This window comes from Peromyscus eremicus, chromosome 8a (genome assembly GCF_949786415.1).
Source record: "Peromyscus eremicus chromosome 8a, PerEre_H2_v1, whole genome shotgun sequence".
Lineage (NCBI taxonomy): Eukaryota > Metazoa > Chordata > Mammalia > Rodentia > Cricetidae > Peromyscus > Peromyscus eremicus.
In genome coordinates this window covers 81,073,516-81,100,294 of record NC_081423.1, presented here as the reverse complement: position 1 = coordinate 81,100,294, position 26,779 = coordinate 81,073,516, and the positions used below count along the sequence as shown (strand labels likewise).

Sequence of the window (26,779 nt, the reverse complement as noted above, 5' to 3'; positions counted from 1 at the left end):
TGCAAAAGGTGGGTGGTGACCGGGCGGTGGTGGCGCACGCCTTTAATCCCAGCACTCGGGAGGCAGAGCCAGGCGGATCTCTGTGAGTTCGAGGCCAGCCTGGACTACCAAGTGAGTCCCAGGAAAGGCGCAAAGCTACACAGAGAAACCCTGTCTCGAAAAACCAAAAAAAAAAAAAAAAAAAAAAAAAAAAAAAAGGTGGGTGGTGCCCGTGAGGAAGCCTAGCCCGAGGAACAGATACTTCCTTTCCTTTAGTGCAGGAAAGAGTCACAAAGGTTTGGAAACAACACCACTTGGCACTGTAGAGTCAAAAGAACTAGAGTGTTGGGCTTAACCTGTAAAGACATTTGCGACAGAGCCTGACAATCTAAGTTCAGTCCCTGGGACCCAGAGGATGTTAGGAGATCGATTCCTGAAAGCTGTATGTACCCTGACCTTCACAAGTGTGCTGTGTGGCACAGCCCCCACCTCCAATACACACTTATACACAAATTAATAAATACATGTAATAAAAGTTTTAAAAGATGCCCTCACATGCACAAATTCATTCACATACATACATAATTATTCTAAAAAGCTTAAAAAAAAAAAAGCTCGAGCATGTAACTATGGGGTGGTTTCATAGATCATTATCATGCTAGCGAGAAATAGCAATAATCACAAACCATCAGCTACTTCAGCCCCATCCTCAGATGCTTGCCCCATTTTTTTCTTTTGTAAACGGAAAAGAGCTCTGCAATCAGAGGCAGTTTGTTATTTAAGCAAATCCATGACGTCCAGTGAGCAACGGATGCCGAGGAAATGCAGCGCTCTCAAAACCCAGATCAGGGAGGGTTTGGATAGGTTCGCCCAGTTGGGGCTAGGATACTCGCTCTCCAGCTGCCCTACAGGATCAAGATGTAGTAGTAGCTGGTGACTGCAGGGGGCGCCCACACGCAAGGAGCGGTCCGCCACGCCCCTCACGTGACCCTGGCCTGGCGTCACACCCGGAAGCAGCCCTGCAGCGGAGCGGGCCGCAATGAGTGGGGAGCCAGGACAAGTGTCCGTAGTGCCCCCTCCCGGGGAGGTAGAAGCAGGCAGTGGAGTCCACATCGTGGTGGAGTACTGGTGAGCCACTCGGCCTGAAAAGGAGCCCAGTGTTCGCCGGCAAGACGGGGGTGGGCCCACGGGAGGCCCCACCCCCCGGAACCCCAGCTCACCCCACGTCTCTTCTCCCCAGTGAACCCTGCGGCTTCGAGGCGACCTACCTGGAGCTGGCGAGCGCCGTGAAGGAGGAGTATCCGGGCATCGAGATTGAGTCGCGACACGGGGGGACAGGTGAGGTCCGCAGAGCACCTGCTGAGTCAGTCTGTGATATAAACCCCAGCTCGCCTACCTTCTAGAGCTGACACTGGCTACTATATATACCCTCCCTAGCAGTGTCGGGCACATAGTGAAAATGCCTGGTGTGGGTTTGGAGCGAAGGAGCCCTTAATGGCGTGATGGGGGGGTTCTTGGGCTGAATGGCTTAAGGATCTAAAAACCGGGTCACACGTGGTGTAGGCGGAGACCATGAACAGTCCTGCTTTACAGTCTCTGGAGTGCCGAGGACCTCCCTGGACTTCTGCCCGTTCTTGGCTCATTCTTGCGTTTATTTCATACCAGGGGCCTTTGAGATTGAGATCAATGGACAGCTGGTGTTCTCCAAGCTGGAGAATGGGGGTTTTCCTTATGAGAAAGATGTGAGTATCTGCAGCATTGAGAGGATGGCTGAGACACACCCTCCTCTCCTATGCGTAATACCGGCCCACGTCTCTGTCCCCTAGCTCATCGAGGCCATCCGAAGAGCCAGCAACGGAGAACCTTTAGAAAAGATCACCAATAGCCGGCCTCCCTGCGTCATCCTGTGACGACACGATTCTTGGAAGCGTGGTTCTGGGGTTCAAACCTTTGTTTCCTTGCAGTTCCGCTAGGAACTCCCTCTGCCTTTTGCCCCTCACTTATCTCCATGTAGCTAACACCCTGACCTCCACTTTGCCCCTTTGGGCACAAAGAGGGACTAGACATTTCTATGGTCTTGGAGGCAGAAAAGAGATGTTCTCTGTGGATATTTCCACTACCACCTCACAGCCCTTTCCCAGGATCGGTGCCCTCTGCAGCTCGGCCCTCTCCCTAGCTTGGCAATTCCTGTCGGGTGCCACAGTTGCTGTAACTTATTTCCCCCGAGTCCTGGGCAATGTCAGCTATTGGCAATAAAGAGCTATTGGCGCTCCAAATCTTTGTGCCAACTGGTGTGTGTTTATGTCCAGCCTGCGGGGAGCATGGAGGACAGTCTGGCCCTGTTAACACCTCCTGGGGTTGGTCTTTTCTGGACAGATGCATGTCTCTAAGGCAAGGAAACGGAGTCACACACACAGCCCCTTCCCCAAGTCCACTTTCCCCCTTGGAGGAGAGGAACTCATTCTGGCAGTGGCCTTCGAATGAGCGCATCCCGTGGAGAATGATCCTGTCACCAAAGGGTCCTCAGAAAGGAATCCTAACTCCCCAATCCCCCAACCCCAAACCAAACCACCTCAAACTTTTGGAAGCTCTCTACCCACTCACTCCAGGGAGGACTGTGTGCCAAGTGAGCAGGAAGGCTTAGCCCAGAACCACTCCCAGACAGAGGCTGGGGCCCAACTATTATACAAATCTCACTGCAAATGGAGGAAGACAGACGCCACTCCCTAACTTCTATAAAACGGCCACTCTCCCACGGTGTCCTTATTTCATCTTTTAAAAAACAAAAGTAAAAACAGAACAAAATACACTCTGTACAAGGATTGGTCTGGATGCACCTCGTAGGATGCACATGTCTCAGTCCTAGTGGCTTGTCCTGTTCCCAAGGTATTCCCTTCTAGGCTGAGCTTCCCTCAGTCCTTAGAACCAAGAGGCAGGCCAGGGGAGGAGCCATGGCTGTGATATCCCCTGGACCCTACAGACTGTCAGGGCAGAGTCTGGAATCCAGAGGCTGTCCAGTGGGCCACCTCTTCCAGCCAGGCGGCCCCTCTCAACCACTCAGGATTCAAGCAGCAAGAAAGGGTCCGTAGAGTGGGTTCCTGGCATAGCAGACAGCCCTGGATGGAACGTGGCCAGAGGACCTCTTCCTGCTTTGTAGTGATGGAGACCACAAGCCAGGCCTCCCTCACTCTGAAGGCAGAACAGGGCCTCTGCAGACATGCCTCATACTGGCACATCCAGGCCCAAGTACTCCGGGTTCTCTGCTGTAGGGGTCCCTTCAAAGTTACTTGGTGGAGACCCCCGCTCTGAAGGGTTCTGGTCCCAGTAATAGAGGTTGTCAAAGGCTGGGCAAAAGGCAGGAGAAGGGTGAGGCTGAGAGGCAGTGCCCCCTCTGGGTGCTAAGTATTCAGGGTTCTCCACGGCACCCCCAAAGGCAAAAACGTCTTTGACAACCCCGTTCTTCCCAGGAGAGAGAGTCTTGGGTCTTTCTAGCGTAGCACCAGCAGGCCGGACAGGAGGCAGAGGACCCTCCGGGGTCAAGGGAGGTTGAGGTCTAACCTCTGGCTGGTTCACATATTCTGCAGGGGAGAAGAGGAGCTGTTAATGAAAAGGAACCAAGATGTCCCTGCCCCACCGCTGCCCCTCAGCGAGTGTGGCCTGAGGGTTCCCAGCTCCCAATCTCTCAGGCCTGGATTCCATACCGGGCTGGGGGCTGCAGGCCACAGGTGCAACATAACCATCGGTCTCGGCAGGCAGGGGTAATGTGGGGTCCTCGCTGTACCGCTGTAGGGGGCTGAGGTCATGTGGAGAGATGTTCTGCAACCCTTTGTTTACCCCGACTCCCAGTTCACCATCAAACACATCAGAGCCAGCCCCTTCTGAGGGAGCCAGTGGAGACCTGGGGGGCTCTTCTTCTGCGGGCTCCAGGGCCAGTGTCAGCTCACCACCTCCACTCTGGGGTAAGAGAGGGTCATGATGGAGGTTACTCAAAGGTCCGGGAGGGGGACCTTGGCAGGGAATGACAGGGTCCTGGGAAAAAGACAGGTCACCCTGGGGACATGATGGAGAGAATGGAGTCCCAGAGGTTGGAAAGCAGTAATGGTAATGGAAATTTAAGGCAATGTGAATGTGAGGGGGGAGAAGGGACCCTGATAGCTTCTGTTCAATAATGGGCACTGACCCTGGTAGATGAGCTGCGGTGTCTACGGTGGGCCATGCTCCCAGTGCCTGGGGCAGGATCTGGACAGAAGAATCCCTGCTGAGGGACCAGATACTCTTCGGCATCTACCAGGTCCCCCATGTCATCGTCCTCCAGCAGTGAACGGTAGAAGGTACTGTCCAAGGGGCTGGATGGGCCGAAGTCCTCATTCTAGGGAGGAAAGAGACATAAATGACAGCCCTTCCCAGCTTAGCGTCTAGGTCCCCAGAAAGGTTCACCAAGCTTCGACTAGAGGTGGGGACTTGGGGACTTGGCATCCAGGGGTCCCTTCCCTTTCCCGCTCTCTGCAGGAGGGGAGGGTACTGTTGGGTGGGGATGGAGTGGGAAGGCCCAGTACCTGGATGACCACAAAGCGCTGGGGGTCCCTTGCCATGCGGGAGAATTCTGATACCAACTCCCGGAATCTCGGGCGACATTCAGAATCTATCATCCAACCTAGGGCAGGAGAGAGCTCAGCATTCCTTGTCCCAGGGCCAGGCTGAGGAACAGCTACCTGGCCCTTTCCTGCTCCCTGTGAGTCTGGCCTAGACAACCCTGGCTCAGCCCAAAGTCCTCACATGGCGGAAAAGCACAGGTGGATTCTGGGATCTTGAGTCAGAACCCTGGAGCATCTCTCCTACTTTCCCCCTATAAACCGGCATCTCCCCTCTCAACAGCTGTCCTCTTGAGCAGCTAGACCTTCTACTGTGAATGGGATGAAGCACCTTCTGAGGCTCCTTCAAGGACACCCGAGCCCATTCACATCTCACGCTTCCTCCCCCAGCGTATAAGTCCCCACATGTAGGTCGGACCACCCTTCCTCCACACCTGAGGTTCAGCCCCGCCCACCACGCACATTTGACCATAATCATGTAGACATCGATAGTGCAGATTGGAGGCTGAGGCAAGCGCTCTCCTTTCTCCAGCAAGTCAGGGATCTCCCGGGCTGGGATCCCATCGTAAGGTTTGGCCCCAAATGTCATCAGCTCCCACACAGTCACACCTAGGACAGACAGGCATCGGGAGTGAGGGAAACAGGAAGCTTAGGTGTACCAAGGGAGAGGTTCTGCCTCCTCACACCCCAGGTGGCACAGACCCCCACAGGGTGGACATCAGTCCTCCTCCTCCCCTCCATCCCCACCCTCGTTCTTCTACCTGTATCCCACCCTGCCATGGCTACTCATCCAGCCCTCCCTATCACCACCTCCACACACCATAGCTCCACACGTCACTCTGATGGGTGAACCGCCGTCTAAGAATGGATTCCAATGCCATCCACTTGATGGGTACCTGGGAATGCAGAGCAAAAGGTCCTGAATGGATGTGGTAGGGAGGTGACCCTTCTCAAAGTTCTCCCAATGGTCAGAGACCACCCCACCCCACCCCAGCCATCCTTCCTCCAACCTTGCCCCCATCTGCATGGTACTCTGTCTCATCAATGTCCAGCAGCCGGGCCAGCCCGAAGTCTGTAATCTTGACATGGTTGGGACTCTTGACCAGCACATTCCGGGCAGCCAGGTCCCTGTGCACAAGCCGTACTTCCTCCAGGTAGTTCATCCCCTGAGAAATGGACATCGGTGTGGAACCTGAGTCTGGATCTCACTTTACTGACACTGCCCATCCCATCCTGGCCCCACATGAAGACAGGGATTTGCACCCAAAGGACCTGCAGAGTCAGAAGCCCCCAAGCACATACCTTGGCAATCTGAACACACCAGTTGAGCAGGTCCTGGGAGCCCAGGCGACCTCGGTGTTCTCGGACATGGTCCAGAAGGCAGCCATAGGGCATAAGCTGAGTCACCAGCTGCACTGTGGATGTCAGGCAGATGCCCAGGAGGCGGGACACATATGGAGAACCCACACCAGCCATCACATACGCTTCCTGCAGGCAAGGGTACACTGAGGGGGACAGGAAACCACCTACTCCCACCCACCATACTCCCCTCCTGGAGACCCTCCCCCATCCCTGCAGGGCCTGCAGACCGGGAAGATTGTGAGTCAAGGTTTACGGGCTCCATCTCAAACCCTACAGAAGAGAAAGCGGCCCAGATCTGCAGCTAGGGGGCTTCTCACAAGTCCCAAGGGAGAGGGTGAAAGGGCTTACATCTAGGATTTCTTTGTTAGCTTTTGGGGATGTGTTCTCCCTCAACACCTTGATGGCCACTGGGATTTTCACGTTCTCCCCATCTGGGATCCAGATGCCCTGAGCAGAAAGAAAAGGACTTGAATCAGGCCTGTGGTCCAGATCCAGCTGGTCCCCAAAAGGCCATTGAGGAGTAGCCTTCCCCACGCTCCAGCTTGGCCCATTCCTCTCTCTTGACCACGCCCCTCCAGACACAGCCCCGCTCCAGACACAGCCATGCCAGAACCTGGGCCCTTCTGACCTTGTAGACGGTGCCGAAAGCTCCCGATCCAAGCACCTTCACCTTCCTTAGCTCGGTCTCTTTTAGGATCCGCATCTGAGCCTGGTTGGGCATGGCTCCACTAGGTGTCAGTGGCTCCACTAGCTGGAGTGAGAGGGTGTCAGGGTGAGTGCCAAGCAAGCCGCAGATGGTGGGGGTGGGGGCAAGAGGAGGCCCTCAGCCCACCTCACCTCAGTCTCCTGCAGCAGCCTCCGCATTGTGTACTTCCGGATCTTCTGCCGCCTTCTCTTGATCAGGATCCCGACAACCACCCCTATGACCAGGAACAACAGGATGCCCACCACAGTCGCGATGATGGATGTTGCCGGGCTGAAAACAGAGCCCAGAGTCAGAGATTAGGACTAGTCTAGGGAGGAAATTTGGAGAGACCCTATGAAGGGACAGGAATGTGCCTTGGCTCAAAAACATCATGGGAAGTTGGGCAAGGTGGCACACGCCTTTAATCCCAGCACTCGGGAGGCAGAGGCACGTGGATCTCCGTGAGTTTAAGGCCAGCCTGGGCTACAGAGCGAGATCCAGGACAGCCAAGACTATACAGAGAAAAACAACCACCAAAAACAACAACAACAACAACAACAACAACAACAACTTCATGGGAAAAAAAATCCAACAGAGACCTTGTTGATCTGCACCACCCCAGGGATTCTGCCACACTTGAAATGGAGCCCAGGAATGTGCACCCAAGGCTCTCAGGTACTAGTCAAAGCTTTCTCCAAGGAGCCATGGTTTCCCATTCCTTGCAGCTGTTGTACCTAAGACACCCATTACCAGGACCCCTATTTCTCCATGATGTATCATCTTTTTATGATTCAGCTCATCTTAGGGCACACAGGGACCCTTGATAGTCACCAGACCTTTTATTTGCTGATTCACTTATTTTTGTGACTATGTAGTCCAGACCGGCTTTGCACTTATATGCATGTGCCTCAGTCTTCCAAGTGCTGGGGTTAGAGGTGTGTGCCACCAGGCCCCGCCAGAAAACAGTCTTGTCGTCCTTGCTCCCTTCTTCCCCATCTCACTCTGCACAAGGCCTGCCATATAGCAAACATTTCTTGAATGTTTGCTTCAGGGACAAACAGCAGCTCTTTGGAGCATACCCCAGCTACCCCAGCTTGCTTTTCTCCTTTCCAACGCTCCGCTCTGACAATCTATGGCCCAGTGGTCAAGAACTCTACCCTCCAGATCTGGCCCTCACTGCCTCAACTTTCACCCCTCTGCACTTTATGGTTCACAGCACACACCCTAGAGATAGATCTCTTAGCTACTCTAGACTTGCCTGATCCTCTACTTAAGTGCAAAGGATCCACAGCGCCCCCTCCTGGAAGCCTCCAGCTGCTCAGCTCGAATACTCAGAGGCTCGGCATGCTACCACAGTACTCTGCTTAGTTTATCCCCAGTTCTAGGAGCTTGAACCTGGCCTGTGTCCCTAGAGAAACATCCCCAGGGAGGCTCTTGGTACACTGACCACATTTCCAGCATCCCTTACCCCACAGCATCCTGAGCAGGTCTTCATCCACTTGTTAAAACACAAGTCAACAGAAGAATAGGCTAAGGAGGGAGGCATGTGTATGCGGCATGTTGGGAAATCCCTCTCTGGATTACTGACCACCCAGGGCCAATGAAGGAGTCAGGGGCAACGGGGTACCTCTGGGGCTCAGTCCTACCTGGCTCTCTGCTCTGCTGGGCAGCCTCGTTCATCCAGATCCACACAGCTGTAAAAGAGAGAGAGAGCCACCATCAACCCTGGGAACAGCCTCTTGGGGCAGGTGTGGCAGGATTATCATCCCCATTGTGACAAGCAGAAACTGGGCTCCAGGTCACCAATTTGCTCTGCGCCAGCCCACAAGAAGATTCTTTCTTCAGTGTGGGAGCCTACCTCCCCTACATTCCTGTAACTTCCTGTGCTGGGCGGGAAGGGGGCTACTACCAAGGCTGAAAAATCAGGTATTCCCTCATGAAAGAGGCCCAGGGTATATGTACAGCACAGGAGAGGAGAGTTTGGCAAGACCTATTAAACAGCATGGGGCTGGGCTGTAGCTTAGTGAGGGAGGGTCTACAAGGCCCTGGCATCTATCTCCACCAACCAAGCAATAAAATATCAACAGTTCTGCCCCAACAATTGGCACTGCCATGCCAACACCAGGTCACAAGAAGGCATGCACACAGATGCCCCTTTGTATGTGGAGCTGAATGGTAATGAACTGTTTAAAAAAAAAAAAAAAAGGCAAGCAAGAGCAATATCCCTCAAACAGGGCTTGGTGCTGAGTGACAGGCTACAAACTGAAAAGTTTGTAGAGGGTAGGCCGAGATGTGCTTACAGAAAAGGATGCAGAAAGTGGGTGAGAAGCAAAACACACACTATGTAGAGAAGAGCTGTATTACATTAAGAAATGAGGGAAGGGCAGAGGGCTGGAGAGATGGCTCAGCGGTTGAGAGCACTGGCCGCTCTTCCAGAGGAACCAGGTTCAATTCCCAGCACCCATAACTGTCTATAACTCTAGTTCCAGGGGATCCGATGCCCTCACACAGACATACATGCAGGCAAAACAACAATGCATATGAAATAAAAATAAATAAATCATAAAAAAAGTTTAAAAAAACCAGGGCAGGCCAGTTGGCGGCGGCTGCGGCGGCGGTGGTGGCGTACGCCTTTAATCGAAGCACTGAGAGACAGAGGATCTCTGTGAGTTCGAGGTCAGCCTAGTTTACAGAGCAAGTTCCAGGACAGCCAGAGCTACAACAGAGAAACCCTGTCTCAAAAACAAACAAAACAAAAACAACCTTAAATAAACGAACGAATGAATAAATACATAAACAAACAAACAAAACAAATAAATAAACGAGGGCAGGAGTGATGATCTTCCAGAGGACCTGGGTTTGATTCCCGGCACCTACATGGTGCCTCGCAATACTCTGTAACTCAAGTTCCAAGGAATCTGACTGCCTCTTCTGGTGTCCACGGGCACCAGGCGCACACACAGTGTGCATAGCTACAAACAGACAGAAAAACCTGCACTGGCTCTTATGGCAACTTGACGTAAGCCACAGTCATTTGGGAAGAGGGAACCTCAACTGAAAAATACTCCCACCAGACTGGCCTGTGGGCTAGCCTGTGGTATGTGCTCTTGACTGATGGTTGACATGGGTGGGCACAGCTCACTGTGGGCAGTGTCTTTCAGGCTGGTGGTCCAGTGTGCTGTTAGAACACAGGCTGAGCAGGCCATGAGGAGCAAGCCAGGAAGCAGAATTCCTCCATGGCCTCTGCATCAATTCCTGCCTCCAGATTCCTGTCTGGAGTTCCTGCCCTGACTTCCATGGATGGATGGACCGTGATGTGGATGTGTAAGTTAAATAAACTTTTTCCCCCCAAGTTACTTTTGACCATGGTGTTTATCACAGCAGTAGAAATCCTAACTAAAACACACCATTGCACATACATAATGTAGTTTTAAGGAAAAAAAGAAGAGAAGATCATATGGTGGTGGTTGGTAAGATGGCTCAGCAGGGAAGGAAGGGCACTTGCAACCACGCCTGATGACTGTGTTCAATCCCTGGGACCCATGTGGCAGAGGAGAGAACTGACTTCCAGAGGTTGTCTCTGACTTCCACATGCCTGTCATGCACACGCGTGCTGCCAAACACACACACACACACACACACACACACACACACACACACACAAATGCAGTTAGAATAAATGTTTACAATAACACATTAAGACTGTAAATTACCGTGTGAGATATAAAAGAATGCTGCTGGCAATTCTACTGTGACTGACTTGGACTGTTTCCTCTGGTGACGTAACTGAAATCATCAGGCTTCTGAGCAAGTGCCTCTGCCCACCGAACCATCCTGCCAACCCCTAATGTGTTATTTTTAATTTCCTATAGCTGTGTGTGTCTGAGTATATGTGTGCACCTGCAGAGGCCAGAAAAAAGCCCGAGAGCTCCTGCGGCTAGAGTGAACAGCAATCGCGAGTCTCCTGGTGGACCAAATTCCAGTCCTCTGAAAGAGCAGCAAGTGCTCTCAACCTCCAAACCACCTCTCCAGCCCCTCAGGGGTTATTTTTGTAATTAGAAAAGAAATATAAAAATTACATCTCAGCCAGGCAGTGGTGGCACACATCTTTAATCCCAGCACTTGGGAGGCAGAGGGGAGGCGGATCTCTGTGAGTTCAAGGCCAGCCTGGTCTACAAAGCGAGTGCCAGGACAGCCAGGACTGTTTTACAGAGAAACCCTGTCTCAAAAAACCAAAATAAATAAATAAATAAAATTTACAGCTCAGTATGAATGGCGGTGGACTTATCCCCTTTGCACAATAAGAGCTCCAGGGAGGCTCTTATCACGAAAGCCTTCCTTTCTACAGGAAAAACTCCCTCCACTCACGAGTGGGTGCAGTTGATGGGGCACGGCTGGCATATGCCCTCCTCATCCGGGTACTTCCAGATGGGCATGTAGGAGAGGTCTGGTTTTGCACCACTGGGGCAGCGAGCCACACAGAAGGGTGAGTCCTTGTAGTGGGCACAGGCCGTACACTGATCAGCCTCCTGCACAGAGAGGAAGGGTTCATGGGGAGTTAGGACAGCCATTCCCTACAGCAGAAGGGTCAGGCCCCGTGTCCCTGACCAATGGGCCACACTGCCTCCCCGTCACTGAGGTAAACATCCCTGCTCCTTACAAGGAAACGGAGGCACCCAGAGACGGACGTGCGTTCTCTAAGGCGTGACAAGTGACAACTATTATGTACAAAGTTTTCTCCGTGCTTGGGCACGGTGCCAAACCCTATTTAATTTCATTCTCACCACACCCCAGCCAGGTAGGAACTCTTACAACATTCTCCTATTATGGAAGTGAAAACCGAAGTTGGAAACAGGGCCCGGGTTTGGCCCTCAGCACAGCCGCAGCCAAGGACACAGGCCTCCTGGGGATTGTTTGCGGGGCTCCAGTGTCACCAGCAGGAAGGGGTAGGTAGCTCGGGGTCCACCCACAGCACAATGTGGGCAGCCCCCCGTTCCAGCCTCCCCGACCTCCCCACCTCCGGCTGTCCCGGTCTAAGCTGAGCCTTCTCTGGGAGTATTCTACCTTGCAGCAACCTGCCAGCCCCTCGGTACCCTTCTGCTTGCCCCTCCCCCGGCCCCGAGGGCCCTCCCCCACCCCACCCCACCCCCCTGCAGCTCCTCACCGATCCAACGCAGGTCTCTGTGCTGTTTTGAGGCTGACACTCAGGGTGGCATGGCAGACAGTGCTTGCCACTCACATACTCCCTAGGGAGCCTGCGAGAGAGGTGGGCATAGTAAGGGGTCTGGGAGGTGTCCCCCCCGTGTGCCCCTCAAGCCACCCACTCCTCTGCCACTCATACCCCTTCCGTACTCGGCACTCCTCCACACACTCCTGGCCCCGAAGGAACTGGCTGCAGTTGACACACTGGGTGGGTCCTGGGCCCCAGCAGTGCCCATGGGCACACAGTGAATAGCAGGCCAAGCCCTCGAGACCTGCAGTGAGGAGAAACGCGGCAGACAGAGGTGTTAGGAGAGGCTCGGGGCTACGAGCCCGGCTCTGGGCTGGAGGGGTAGGATGGAGGCTAGGACACTCAGGGAGAGGAAGAAGTCTGCGGTTCAAGAAACAGGGAAGGGATGGGTATTTGGGCAGCATGGAAGGACACAGCTGGATGCCATGCCACGAGGCCAAGCCATCACGGGTAAAGTGAAGAACAGGGCTCTAGTGGGCAGTGGTGGTGCACGCCTTTAATCCCAGCACTCAGGAGGCAGAGGCAGGCGGATCTCTGTGAGTTCGAGGCCAGCCTGGGCTACAGAGTGAGATCCTGTCTCAAAACAACAACAAAGGGCTAACCCAGGAGGTCTGAAGGGCCAGAGGCCATGGATACTTCTGTGTACTGGCCCGCGTGCAGACGGTGCTAGGCTTCCTGTCTTACCACATTCCTCCTCTGGCCGGTTCCCACTGTGCAGCAGGGCCTGGTGGGGGTTCCGGAAGAGCTGGTCCCAAGGTACAGTGTGTACAAAGCAGAGATGGGTGTTGCGGTGAATGAGTGCCAGGCCGCTGCCCAGCTCCCGCAGAGAGCGCAGCCCCAGCCAGCGGATTCCCAGGCCTTGCAGCGTCAGTGAGTAGGCACCACTGTAGAAATGGGGTTTCCAGTTGCAAGAAGATTCCTACTCCAGGCCCATTCCCGGCCAGCAAGGGGCCACTTTCACCCTCCTCCTGCCTCAGAACACTCGGCAAACTCATGTAAAAGCTACTGTGGTGTCACTGGGGAGCAGGGCACTCGTGCCTCCTAGGCTCCCTCCCCTCACACTTACTCGTGGAGAATTCGTCCCCGAATGACTCGAAGGTTCTGGAAGACACTGAGGTCATGGAGGCTGTCTGGCCATGCTGAAATGTATAGGTAACCTGCCGGCAGAGGAGGGGACTGGGTATGCAGAAAGGTCCAGCACTCCTGCCCGCCCCTACCCCGCCTCCCCGCACCCCCCGCCCCCACCCCGAGCAGAACACAGAAAGACAGAGCCCACCTGTGATCTCCTCCAGGGTTTCAAACACCTGAAGCTGCTCAGGCTTCAGGGGGGCAATGCCGGAGGCAGGGTCCCTGGAAGGATCAGAGAGCAATCAGTAGAGCAGAAGGATGGAGGGCAGGAGCCCCAGAAGGTTTGACACACCACTCTCCACCCTCAATGCAGAGCAACACTTGTGCCCTTTGATCTAGAGTCTCATTTGCAGAAGTGTGACCGACGGACAGAGACACTGACTGCCAGAGGCATAAACAAGCGGAACTGTTTGTAGGAGAGGAATCTGAAAATGACCCAAGTAGCCATTAGTGAACAGGGGTGCTGCTACAGTAAGCCCTGCCCTCCGCAGGCTCTAAAATACAAACACAGAGAGCGCTCGGTATCTGTCAAGCCCTGTTCTAAGAGTGTCCCAAATATTAACTCTTCCAGACTGTATAACCACCTCGAGGGTACAGCTACGATGGTCCTCATTTTACACACGAGGGAACTGAGGCATAGAAAGGAGAAGGCAATGAAGCCAATCAGTAGGACGTTGCCATACAAGTGTGAGGACCTGAGTTCAATACCCAGAACCCACAGAAAAAAGTCCACGTGTGACGGCGAGCTTGCAACCCCAACACTAGGCGGTAAAGACAATTCCTAGGACACCCTGGCCAGTCAGCCTAGCCTGTTTTGGTGAGCTCCAGGCCAGTAAGGGGTCCTATTTTGAAAAACAAGGTGGATGGCTCCTAAGGAGTCACACTTGAGGCGGCCCTTCAGACACGCACAGATACACACACACACACACACACACACACACACACACACACACACACACACACGGGGTGACGGGAAACGAGTAGGTTTCAAACCCCAGTCTGGACTCTGTTGCCTGTCTTGGTTGCCTCCTGTTCTTCAGCTGTTGTAAGAATGAGGCAGCTTGGGCGCTGAAAAGATGGCTCAACATTTAAAAGCACTGGCGGCTCTTCCAGAGGACCCAGGTTCAATTCCCAGCACCCACATGGCAGCTCACACCTGTCTATAGCTTCAGTTCCAGGGCTTCTGACACCCTCCCACAGACATGCATGCAGGCAAAACACCAATGCATATAAAATATAAAAGAATGAGGCACTCAATAAAAACTACCATGAGCAACTCCCCAAAGCAAGGTACATGGCAGTTTCCATAAGCCAGCCCCCAGCCGACACTCTCTCTGTCCACCAACACGCAGAAGGCCTAGAGGAACACACAGAACTTTGAACAATTTTCCCTCTGGGATGGGAGACTGGACTTCATCTGGATGGTTTGATCACCACACACGTCCATGTCTAAAGCTATTTATAAAAGCAACTTTCAACTCCACGTCCCCGCTCCCTCTGGCCTCCCACCTGCCTCCTGTGGATTCTTGGTCTCCCACCTGGGGATTCCTCAGAGACACTGCTGTTACCCCTGGGTCTTCAGGACCGTGTCTTCCCTAACGCCACCTCAGGCCACCGTGTACCCTCACCCATCAAAGCTCTCTGGCAAAAATGCCAGGCTCCCGAAGACCTTCTTGCAGCCAGCGAACTCCTGGATATTGGCACTGGTGATGGCCCTTGCCGCTCGCAGGTGCTCCATGCCCAGACCATAGCACACTGGAGGGAAGGATGATAAAAGGAGCCATCTCAGCACCACCCGGCATACCGGAGACCTGTCCGCTATCCCCTCCTCAAGTGACGGGTCTCTTCCCTACCCTGGCAAGACACACTCAGGAGACTGATTTGGAGAGGGGCAGGGTAGGCAGAGACAGTGAGAGAGAAGTGGTGGAACCCCGGGGGTCTGAGCAATAGCGGGGTGGGCCAGGCTGGGCTGGCAGTCAGGGACTGCAGCTGGTCTTGGCGTGGGGTGGGTACCTCGGGCACAGGGCTTGCTGCATTTCTCACACCGCTGTGTTCCATCCTCAGCCGTCACCTCTTGGTTATTCAGGGGACAGACCAGAGTGCAGGACCCCACTTCCGTAGACAAGTAGTTGTCTGAACAGATGGGGAAAGCAAATCTATGTCCCCTGGCCTCCCAGCCCACCCTGAGCAAGGCCACCATGCCCAGGTCTCAGAGGAACACTACCAACCAGTCCCTGGAGCTCCTCTCTGTACAACTGACTCAGGGCAATCATTACTCCTCACAACATCCTATTCCAACAGCATTGTGATTTGCATTTTGCAAAAAGGGAAATCAAAGCATGGAGTTATGCAAATCATTCCCGTCATTGTGCTACTAAGTAACAAAGCCAGAAATTTTTTTTTTAAGGTGTGGTCCCATGTAATCCAAACTGGCCTCAAACTCGCTATGTCGCTGAGGATGACCTGGACTCCTGATCCCACCACCTCTACCTTCTGAGTGTTAGGGTGACAGGCCTGTGCCACCGTGTCCACCTAGGAACCAGGACTTGAACCCAACAATCTGGCTCCCCGTCTTGTCCTCTCACCCAGACCAGCACCTAAAGGCCCACTCCACCTCCCATGAGAGGAAGGAAAGAGGGTCCCCAGGCCCAAGCCCAGTCCCTAAGTATCCATCAGTGCTTAGGGTCACTGTCACACAAAGCCCTCCTCTATGCAGACTGTGGAGTAAGACATGCATTTAAAAGAGTATTTAGTACAGACTGGGCATTGTTCTAAATGAGTCACAAATATTAATTCATTCACACATTATATACGTATTAGGATGGGACTATCACTGCCCCTATTATACTGGTGGGGAAACTGAGGCACAGCAAGGGGAAAGCAGTTAAGATTATTAAATGATAGGTTTCAAGTCCTGCACTTTAGCTCCCAAGTCTGGGCTCTTTTGCTGCTGCCTGCTACGTGTCTGTTAAACAGAATGAGGCAAAAACCCAGGAGTGGTGGCACACGCTTGTCATCCCAGCACTTGGCAGGGGCAAGACGGGAGGATCAGAAACTCAGCGTCGTTCTTGGCCACATGATGAATTCCAGGTAAAGCCAGCCTGAGCTACATGAGATCCTGATTTTAAGAGGGGTAGGGGTGGGAGCCAGGCGTGGTGGCGCACACCTTTAAATCCCAGCACTTGGGAGGCAGAGACGGGAGGTTCTCTGTGAGTTCGAGGCCAGCCTGGTCTACACAGCAAGTTCCAGGACAGCCAGGACTACATGGATAGAACCTGTCTAGAACAAAACAAAACAAAAAAGAAAAGGCAAGGCCTGGAGAGATGGCTCAGCAGCTAAGAAACTGGCTGCTCTTGCAGAAGACCCAGGTTCAGTTCTCAGCGCCCACGTGGTGGCTCACGACCACCAGGTCCAGGGGATCTGACTCCTTCTTCAGGCCTCCACGGGCAAACGCATGCACACGGCGCACAGACATGCATGCAGGCAAAACACTCACGCACATAAAATAAAAATAAATAAAACATTTTTTAAGAAAAACAATGAGGCGGCTGGACTCGAGAGTCATGACCAATGGGCACATGACACTCACAACACGCTCCCATTTCTGCAAGCCATCCTCCCTAGCCAAGGCGTTATTAATGATGCTCCTCTACCCAGCACTCACAGGGGCAGGTGGTCACACAGCTGGCACCAAAGGTGTAACGACCCTCAGGGTTGGGCATGGACTCGAAGGTGTCTGTGTTGTAGGTGACGAGGGCTGGGCAGTGCAGCTCACAGATGCCACTATGGTTGAAGTGAAGGCAGGCCTGGCAGAGACAGGCCGCTGGTGGTCACGCCTGGTGTGCCCATGGCAGCAGGGCAGTGCCAGGAGAGATGCCCACCCCTTGCTTCCTGGAGGGCTGGCCCAAGGGGCACAGGAGCGAGTGGCACATACCAGGCAGTCAGAATGCTTGGGGCCCGTGCAACCTGCAGCACACTGTTCGTGGCAGCAGTCCGTGGGCAGCTGGCCCTTGCATCGGGCACAGCCGCTGGTACAGATGGTGCCAGTCACTGGGGACGAGAGGACAGGGGGAGGGTCCAGTGGGGTCTGGGCGCCAGACCCTCAGTAGCATAGCATTACGTTCTGGGAGACATCTTCTCCCAAATCGGTCCCCCCACCACTCCCAGCTGTCCCCCTGCCCCAGCCCCACCTCCAGACACCAGGTCTCCCTCAGACTCACAGATCTGACAGTCCTGGGGACTCCCACCCCAGCAGTGATTGTCTTTACAGGCTGGGGCGCAGGGTGGGCCTAAGGAAGGAAGGAAAGGAGACAGTAAGGGAGGGAGGGAGAGGAGGAGACGGTGAGTGGCATACTGGTGACAGGAACATGTCAGCTGAGCCCAAGGGCAGATGCACCGTAAGTGGGGGACCCACAAGGGAAAGAGCCCTGGACAGGCGGAGGTCGTGCCTCCAGGCGGGGGAGACAGAGCATCAGGACAGGAAAGGGGAGTGGGCAGGGTGGGTGGCTGAGATGGGCTGTATATTGGCAGTCTGGGTCAGGTGGGGGCTGTCACTGCACATGGCTTACAGTCCGGAAGCGGCTGCTGTCTACATCTACAGGAGCCAGCTGATTACTCTTGCGGAAGACATCCTTCCACAAAACTGTGTCCTGGTAGCAGAGCTGAGGGTTCCCTCGGATCAAAACTCCTCCCTTCAGGATCTCTGTGGGGAAGGCAACATAGTGAGCTCCCTCCAGGCCTCCCTGGGGCCTCCTACCTTCCCCCTGAGCAGCCACACACAGGGATAACCCAGGACTAGGAAGAGGGGACTGGGTCGGCAGAGTGGGGATGTTCACGTGGATGGGAAGTTCCCCGGCTGCCTTTTCCCTCACCCTGTGCACACTGTGTGGGGGTAAACAGAGAGGCGCTGAGGCAGGGGTATAGCTCAGTGGCAGAGCAAACACTCAGCATGCACCAGAACAAGGAAAAAGTCCCTAAAGTCTGAAACCCCACGTTACCACAGGCTGGCTGTGTAACCTTGACAAGCCACTGATCCTCTGCATGCCTCGATTCTCATCTGCAGAGTGAGAATAACACTGAAGAAGGCTGGTGGCAGCATGCCTGTGATCCCAGCACTAAGGGAGCTGAGGCAGGAGGACTGCTTCGGGGTCAAGTTCAGCCTGGGTGGGCTATGTAGTGAGATCATGGATCAGAACAACAAGACCAGGAAACCAAAATAAACACAACAAAAACAAAGAAACGGGTCTGGAGAGACGGCTCAGAGGTTAAGAGCACTGGCTGCTCTTCCAGAGGACCCAGGTTCAATTCCCAGCACCCACATGGCAGCTCATACCTGTGTGTAACTCCAGTTCCAGGGGACTCGACACCCATGGCAAAACACCAATGCACATTAAATAAAAATAAATTTAAAAAAACTTAAAAACAAAAACACTTGACGGATTAGTAGCAGGACTTACAGGATTGTAGCATGACGGAAATGGGATCCAGCATGCAAAGCACCTGGGACCCTGGTTGGGACACGGTCAGGTCAGGGCTGCCACATGCAGTTCCACGGGTTGGTAACTGCAGACTTTGACATGACAAAGATGGAGGGAAAAAAAAACACAAAACCCAGCCTGATCCCTAATGATTCAATCATGGATCTGATGCAACTGCAACTTCCTGAAGAGGAGGGGATCAAACCTGGGGCCTTGCACATGCTAACCATGCGCTCTGCCACTGAGCCACCACGCGGCCCTCTTTTTCTAATCTTCATAGGGTTGCAGAGAGAGGGAGGCTTGGCTGGCCTGCACGCAACCAGAAGGAACCATCCTTCTAGCCCTCACCGAGCCCCTCCGGAGCCAGAATGGTCCCAGTCAGCAACCAAGACCCAGGAGAAGCTTGGAATGGTGGCAGAGGTACCTGTGAGACTTCGAAGCTGCAGCTCCTGCAGCCCTTCTGGGTTCTGCCTGGGGCGGTGGTGGCATTATCCAAAGGATCTCGGTTGTTTAGCACAGCCAGGGCATACTTGTCCTCAAAGAGCTGGGTCCCTCTCACGATGCGCAGTCTCTGCAGTGGGACGTGCCTCACCTGGTTATGAGCGATGAGCATGTATCCCTGAACTTCCTGGATGTCCTGGCGGGAAGGGGAAGGGATGGAGGGTGAAGCATGTCTGGGCTTGAGAAGCGCCTGCACCTCACAAGGCCTGAGGGTAACCCAGGGTTGGGGCTATGTCCTGCGAGACCCCCTGACCACTGAGCAATCCTGCCCCCTCATGCCCGAGATGGAGCCCTAGGCTACTCCCACCTGGCCTCACCAGATTCTGGTCTGGTTGATCAGGACTGATAAGAAGGAGTACAGGAGCACTCTGGCAGTTGCAAGCCCATGCCCCACCCTCTGCACATCTCAGCTTCATCTCTAAAAGGTAGGGCCTGTGTAAGATGGCGTCTGGGATTTAACAGACCATGTCTGTCCCTTGCAGCCCCCTCCAGGGCCTGTAGAAACAATCCAGGAGGCTGGACTCCTCTCCCTCCTACATATAACCTTCCCTCAGACATTTTCTCTGGCGTTCTTCACAATGGTGGGCCAGGATGTCTGTCAGTCTGGTATATAAATAGAGAAACTGAGGCCTGGAGAAGTTAAAGGTCTAGACCACATTCACCTAGAATTTATACCCCTAAAGGAACAGTGATGGGGACAGTTGGGCCAGTCATGGCAGAGGCAGTCAACTGGGTTTTACATAGTTATCAAAGGCATTCCTGTTTGAGGAACCAGGGTAACAGAGGAAAGAGGCACCTCCTTCCTCACACACCTCTAATCAGGGGGCTCAGCAGGACCAGGTCTCACCTGCAGGAATGAGAGGCTGGCATTGGCAGGCAGGTAGGTAAGCTCCAGGTTACCCTGAACCACTTGACAGCCCTGGTAGAGGTGGCGGAGCATGTCCAGGTGGGTCTCGGGACTGGCAGGGAAGCGCAACTTCATGTCTGTGCCGGTGCACACTGGTGGAAGGGAGGATGTGGGTCAGGACGCAGCTCATGACCTTCTCCGATCTAGTCACCTCCTCCACACTCACTCCCTGGAGTCATGTCATCTCAGACAGGGAGAATGCATGGCTGACAGTCTTTCCTCCCACGCCTCTGCATCCACAGGGTCTAGGGCAGAAGAATGCCCTGGTGTTTGGGGGAAAGGCCCCCTTGTAGCCGGGCCACCTTGAGCATCCAGAGGGGCCCCAATGTGTCAGCCCTTTAGGGCTTACCACCCATACAGGGTGTCAGCAGGGGAAGAAAGCCTCCCTTTGTCCCAGAACTGAGGATGAAAAATCCCCAGAGAGAGGCGATGATGAATCAGACCCCTCTGGGTACCCCCATCTGTCTCCCAGGCAAACCAACTCAGGGCATTCTCCTCCTGCCATTCCAACACCCAAATGTCAACTTCCCCGCTCAGGACAACTGCCCCACAGTACTACCCAAAACATGGGCAAGGAGGGTTGACTGGAGTCACTGCTGGACATAAGGGGAGTCCGGGGCCTGGTCAACATTGCAGAGCTCCCTGGAACACATTCACAGGGAGAAGAAAAGCCTGGGACCCCAGCTAGGGGACTTGGCTGCAGATCCTGCCCAGGGTGAGGCACACTCTGCAGGTTCCGACACTGGCTCTCTCACCCTCACCACCTCCTGGGGCAGGACTCCAGAAGCAGCTGGGAGAAGCTATGCCACGAAACTCCTGCCACCAGGGCACTACGTCAGCTCTGTGTACCTGCCCGGTGCCAACTATCAGCCAAAGGGGTCCCAAGATGCACTACCATCCCCTTGCCAACCTGACCCTCAGGCTGGTTTTCTGGAGACCAGATAGTCCCACTAAGGCCCCCAATAGGAGAAGCTGCCCCCCAGCTAGGGGGCTCCAGGTAGCAGCTGGCACCAAGCCTACCAGCAAGAAAGAGATTAAAGTGTCCAGTTGAACTTGTTTTTCTGCTCGGGTGAGAAGATGAATCACCTGTGCATCTTGCCCAGGAGGTTGGGGGGAAGGCGGGTGGAGGTGTTGCCCTCACATACACAGGCCCACGGGTGCCTGAGCTGCTGAGAATCCCCATTGGTTACCGCTCCACCTTTCAGTGACTGTGTGCAGATTCAAGAGACCAGCAGCTCTGAGATCAGTCTTCAGGAGCCCTGCTGTACCAGCTACTCAGAGCCTAAAGCCAGCTCCTAGTTATCTTCCCGCTTCTGGATCTAGGGAGGGCTTGGGGGCAAGTTCCTGAGCTCCCAGGCTGCCTTCAATGGCCTCAAGCTGATGATGGCCTTCTAGGAACACTGACAGAGGTCTCTTCTCGCCCCTCTGGGCAGATAGGGAAGGAAGCAAGGAGTGAGGAGGGAAAGGAAATAGAACCCAAAGGCTCATCTCCTCAATGGAGGGGAGACAACCAGACCTACCCACCCTATACCGCACCCACTTGTATCCCACCCTCCCTCTTATTTCTCACCCCCCCCCCAAGTCTCCCAAAAGAAACAGGAGCAAGGGGTGGCAGCCAGGCCCAAAATAACACGCTGCTGCCAGGACATCCCCCAGCATCGTGGCCTCAGCTGCTTATATGCACAGCTGTCCCTAGGCCCCAGAGCCCAGGCCAGGGATGGCAGAGATGGAGGAGGGCCCACCCCCTGTGGCAGCCCAGCAAAAGGAAAACAACAATAGCAATCGCCATGGTAACCGAGCTGAGTACCTACTGTATACTTTGAAGGCTGAGGCTACTGCCTCTGTTTTACTCGGAAGGAAAACGGATCCTTCCCAGATCATAAAACAGGTTCAGTGGTAAATCATTGCAGAGCACGCACAAGGCCGGAGTTCCAATGCCAGCACCACAACACCAGAAAAACAACCAAAATAAACCAAACAACAGCGAAAAAAAACAGCAAGCGAGCAAGAGAAGTGGGATATGAATCCAGGTCTGCCTCAGACCCCCTGTTCCCTCCATTAAACCTCAGCGCACACACAAATAACAATGCCACACACCCCCAAAAGCATAAAAACACACTTATTCTCCAGTGTGACCAATAAACACACTGGCACAGGCAGGGCAGGGTGGCTGGGCCGGGCAGAAGGTCAGAAAGAGTGGCAGCCACACCCCACTAGCCAGTTTGTTTATCTGATTTGTGGTCGGTTTGAGTAAGAGTCTTAAAGTGTTTGCAGACAGGTGGGAAAATTGGTACCCTGAGACCTCCTCCAGGGGAGCTGGGAGCTGCCAGCTGACCCCCCCCCACACACACACACACCACGCTGACATACAGCCAGGAAAGTCTCTGGATCCTTTCCAAGTCTCTGCCTCCCTCCCACACCCCCCCTCTTTACCAGGCTTACCCCATCAGCTGACCACGGTCCCCATAACCATCCTGTCCCATGAATTTCAGGGTGGGGCAAAAAGACTCTAATTCTACACAGGGATGCTCTCTGCCTCCAAAACAGGTGCCCTTCCGAAGCCCCATCTTCCAACTCTTGGAGACAAAAGCAGTATGAAGCAAGACCACCCCAGAGCAAGGCCAGGCAGGGTTCATAGTGAGTGCTGGACAAGTATCTACTGACTGACTGAATCAAGGAGTGTGGGAATGGCTCTAGTGAAGAGCCTCCGAACTGAAAATGACAAGTATCCATCCCTCAGCTCAGAGCTGGCCCTTTGGGTCCCTCCCACTAGACACTGGTAACTAAGGTTTAACCCCAGCTTAGGGCTTCTCATCCGGGTTCTGGTCTCCCACTGGTCCTCAGGCCCAGCTGCGTTCTTTCTTTCTCCTTCTTTCATCGGCAGTGTTGAGGATAGAACCCAGGACCTCCTGCATGCTGGGCCTCCAGCTGCTACCTTACTCACAGTATGAAAGCCAACACTTCCTTCGGTCTTCATAAACACTGCCAGGAAACTACCTATATCCCCAAAGCTCCCCAACCAGGCCAGAGGCCAGCACTCACTCAAGTGACACCAGGACTCTCTTGCCACACACACCTGCTCTATGATGCTGCTGTCAGAGCAGAGCCTGGGCTCAGGTCCTTTTTTCCAGAACCCTAGCTCAGCTACTCTTGGGCCACTGGGAGCATATATACATGCTCAGCCCTCCAGGGCAGAAGCGAAATCAAACTCTAATCTCTAAAGCCAACAGTGACTTGTGACTTAGCTGGCCCCTCGGTGAATATTTACTGACCTCAACAAGCGGTAACAACTCTTACTCCCTTCAGGGGGCCCTGAGAGTTAAAGAGGAGGAAGAGAGAGACACACGCAGTCTGCAAACATAAGCAAGCTTTGTAAACAGACCCGCAGCAACCCAAACATCGGTTTCAACGATTCACCCACTGTCACTGTTGAGAATACAGGCCCACTGTATAGCCTCTGCCTGACCGGTGGTGGCCTAGCACATAACAGAAGGTCTCACTCCAGGAGACCAGAGGAGCTCTCCACCCGTTGGGGACAGGAAAGGGGTCCTTCCTGCCCATTCACTTACCCAAGCACAAGCACACCTTCTCTGGGCCCTCCTCTGCCTTCCAGCCCAGCTTCCATGAGCTCATGTGTCCACTTTATCTGCCTACATTCCCATGGGCCTGTGTGTCCTGGTGGTCTCTGCACTTTCCTGCCCTCCATCCCTGGCATTGCTGAGGGCCCAAGAGAAAAGCTAGCATGGGCTGGACAGGAAAGAAGGGATCTCCGCCCCCATCTCGGCATGGGTTAGGGGCCAGGAAGGCCATGCTGAGGAACAGCCTAGCACTTCTTCCCTGGGTGATTGCCTGGCTGCCCCAAGGCTTTCTAACCCATTCCTAGCCGATGACTAAAACTCCGATCACCTCTTAATGCCCCTGGTAAGTCTCTTCATTTCTCTGAGGTTTGTTTTTTTCATCACTTCACAAGACAGTGCAGAGAGAGAACAAAGCCATCTGCGAAAGAGAATCTACCGTATAGGAAACACACAGAAGTTTTTAAAAGGTGAGAGAGGGGCATACAGCAGGAGCTGGGTAATTACAGATCAGAAAAAAAGAGAAAGTCTTTCCATTTGGCTCTGACATGAAATATATATATTTTTTTCTTTTTTTTGTTAGGGTTTATTTTATTTGATGTGTATGAGCCTGCCCTTATGTGTATACTACACACATGCCTGGTACCTGTGGAGGTCAAAATTAGGCATCAGGACTCCTAGAACTAGAGTTATGAGGCTGTGAGCTACCATGTGGGTGCTGGGAATGGAGCCTATGTCCTCTGCAAGAGGAATCTATTACTCCCCTATAGCAAAAAGGGGTTTGGACAGAACCACACTAGAATTGAAATACAAATGAGCCATGGAAGGTTAAGAACATGTTCACTGCATGTCACAAAACCTAGAGCCCTGAGGATCCCAGCAACACCTTGACCCTCTGGGCATTCCCCAGATCTCCTTCCCCTATACACCTGCCCTACGCCAGTCCTGGGGTGTAATCTGGAGCTAAGGGCAGCTGGATGGTGCTCTGTCTTCTTAACCATTCCTGGCCAAACTGTCTTGTCCCTCTGCACCCAGCACCTGGAGGGTTGAGCACCCCCACCCCATCTGGAGAACTGACCCCTCAGGTTCCCACACTACAGCACAAGGCCTCTCCTGGCCAACTCCACTCCCAGACTCAGGGGAAGGGCCTGGCCTCACTTTTCTCAACAGAAAGTCCAAAGGAAGGATGCCCTCCTGAGAAACTGAAAGGAGACCTCATCTGCAGCAAGGCCAGGGGCATCTCCCACTGTTTACAGCAGATTATAGCCTAGTACCTTGAGGGAGTTCCTGGAGAGGGCAGAGTTCATCTTCTGTCCCCAAGTCAGCAGAGATTGCTGTTTGGCAACACAAAGCCCCACACACAAACGTACAACCATCATAAACTCCTCAGACATACAGGGGTACCCCACAGAAAGCAGAGCAGTGTACTGATGGGGACTCTGGGGGACACACAGATGACACCCCACCGGTCTCTAGGCTCCCTGGCCTCTGGAGAACATCTACTGCTCCCAGAACCTGCTTTCTGTGTGTTCCCTACAGCGTACTGACTCAGGAAGCAGGACCCCTCCCTACTGTTCCAGGTAGACGCATACTACGATTTCCAATATGTGGCTGGGAGTCACACTGCCTGGGGTCCACCACTTATCCGATGATTTCTCCAGCCCATGTTTTCACCCTGGGACAAGGCTACTAGTATTTCTACTGTGGAGTTGTTCTTAGTACCGAAGAAGGAATGCATGCGAACCACCCACCACCCACGGAGCCTGGCACAGCAGACCCACACGGAGTGTATATCAGCTTTTACGCTTATGGTAGAAATGGACATATGGGTTAGTATACACACTGCCGGGTCACCCTCCCAGCCCCCAACACGAAGACAGAGGCAAGAGAACAACCCAGCTCTCTGTCTACCCCTAGCTGACCTTACTTTCCGATGCCTTCCCCTCAAATGTCCAGGAACCCTTCCCACTTTACTAAATGAAAGCCGGGAAACACACGATCACCCTTCAAGATCCGAGCTTTCCCCGAGTCCTAAAGCACACACTACTTAAGCTGGCTCTAAGAAAACTTGTTCAAAACAAAACCGTGGGGAGTGCAGCCCCGTGGTAGAGCGATTGCCTAGCACGTCCCGAGATCGGCGTATGCGGGTGGGGTAGGGGGTGTTCCATCCCCAACATGGGGGGGGGGTACAAAGAAAAGGAAAAACTTGTTCAAAACAAATGCCTACACCCCACCCCCGTGCCCCCAAACCCCAGACACCAACGAGAAGCAACTCAACCGCGGACCAGCCACTCGGTCCTCCCTGCTCAACAGGACCGGCTACTTTCCCCACCGCCCCCTCCACGGCGACCCCGCAGGAAGCTGGAGGAACTTACTAAACCAAAAGGGCCGGAGGGGGGGGGAGGGGGAGGGGCAGGGCAGAGGGGACCCCGAAGGCATCTTGCCCAGTCCAGTCCGGAGGCGGAGGCTGCCAACTGGAAGAGCTTTGAGAAAGCGTGAGGGGGCTCGGAAGGGGGGAAACACGCGCACGCACGCACAGCGCTCCACACACCCTCGGGAGGAAAACTTTCTGGCCGGCTTCAGAGAACTTTCCCGAGGAGTTCCCGGAGCCTCCCTGAGCTCGGGAAGCTCCGGTGTGGCCATCGGAGGCTGGTCCCGACCTCCAGTGTGGTCTTCCGAGTGACTGCCCCATCCCCAGCTGCTCTGATCCCCTCCGGGCCGCGGCGCCGGCAGCCGGGATCGCCCCATCGCCCCGGACCGCCCGGTTGTAGAGCTCACGGAGTGAGCCGCCCGTGGGCGCCGCCGCAGCGGCCCGCGCCCTCCCCATGCCAGACCCACCTTGGGTGCCCGCGGCTCCGGGGGGCAGGAGGGCGAGGAGGAGCCCCCAGCGACACCAGGCCGCCAGCTCCATGGTGTTCACTGCGGCTCCGGCCCCATGGCTCAGGCTGGACCAGGCGGCGAGCGCGGGGCGCGGCGAGGGCAGGCACAGGCGCGGCGCCGGAAGGGGCCGCCGGGGAAGGGGCGCTCCTGGGCTCTGGGTCCCCAGCGGCGGGCAATCTCAGCTCCACAACTTCACGCCGCACTTCCTCGAGCAGCCCTCCTCCTCCTCCACCTCCTCCGCCGCCCGTGATTGGGAGCCGCGCGCTCCCGGCTCGCCCCCCCCCACCCCTCCAACTGCATTCCAGCAAGGCTGGGAGTGGCTGCTCTCAGCTTCACTTTCTCCCTCCCGGCGCAGGCCTGGGTGCGTCGCGCCCTGCGCCCCGACGCCTGGCTAGCCGGCTGCAGTTCTCACCCATTTCCTAAAAGCAGAGCATCCCTTTATCCCTCTTTGCAGCCTCGGGTT

The 26,779-nt window shown here is 54.4% G+C and overlaps 2 protein-coding genes across 2 annotated transcripts; one reads left to right on the top strand and one right to left on the bottom strand.

The window, feature by feature from the left end:
• Positions 1 to 971: 971 nt before the first annotated feature.
• Mien1 (migration and invasion enhancer 1) lies at positions 972 to 2,255 on the top strand. The gene is made up of 4 exons (XM_059271688.1): positions 972 to 1,107; positions 1,220 to 1,317; positions 1,645 to 1,721; positions 1,806 to 2,255. The coding sequence occupies exons 1-4, from the start codon at positions 1,019 to 1,021 to the stop codon at positions 1,887 to 1,889; spliced, it is 348 nt and encodes a 115-aa protein (XP_059127671.1). The 5' UTR covers positions 972 to 1,018; the 3' UTR covers positions 1,890 to 2,255.
• A 619-nt stretch (positions 2,256 to 2,874) lies between these two features.
• Positions 2,875 to 26,532, bottom strand: Erbb2 (erb-b2 receptor tyrosine kinase 2). The gene is given in 28 exon segments (XM_059271689.1): positions 2,875 to 3,557; positions 3,681 to 3,933; positions 4,160 to 4,348; positions 4,536 to 4,633; positions 5,034 to 5,180; positions 5,392 to 5,467; positions 5,582 to 5,737; positions 5,874 to 6,059; positions 6,282 to 6,380; positions 6,562 to 6,684; positions 6,771 to 6,909; positions 8,265 to 8,312; positions 10,987 to 11,147; positions 11,783 to 11,873; positions 11,960 to 12,092; positions 12,533 to 12,732; positions 12,915 to 13,005; positions 13,125 to 13,198; positions 14,605 to 14,731; positions 14,990 to 15,109; positions 16,641 to 16,782; positions 16,911 to 17,026; positions 17,197 to 17,259; positions 17,538 to 17,678; positions 18,878 to 18,922; positions 18,925 to 19,090; positions 19,802 to 19,953; positions 26,275 to 26,532. Coding segments are annotated over 28 exon segments (3,765 nt in total). The 5' UTR covers positions 26,348 to 26,532; the 3' UTR covers positions 2,875 to 3,201.
• Positions 26,533 to 26,779: the final 247 nt, after the last annotated feature.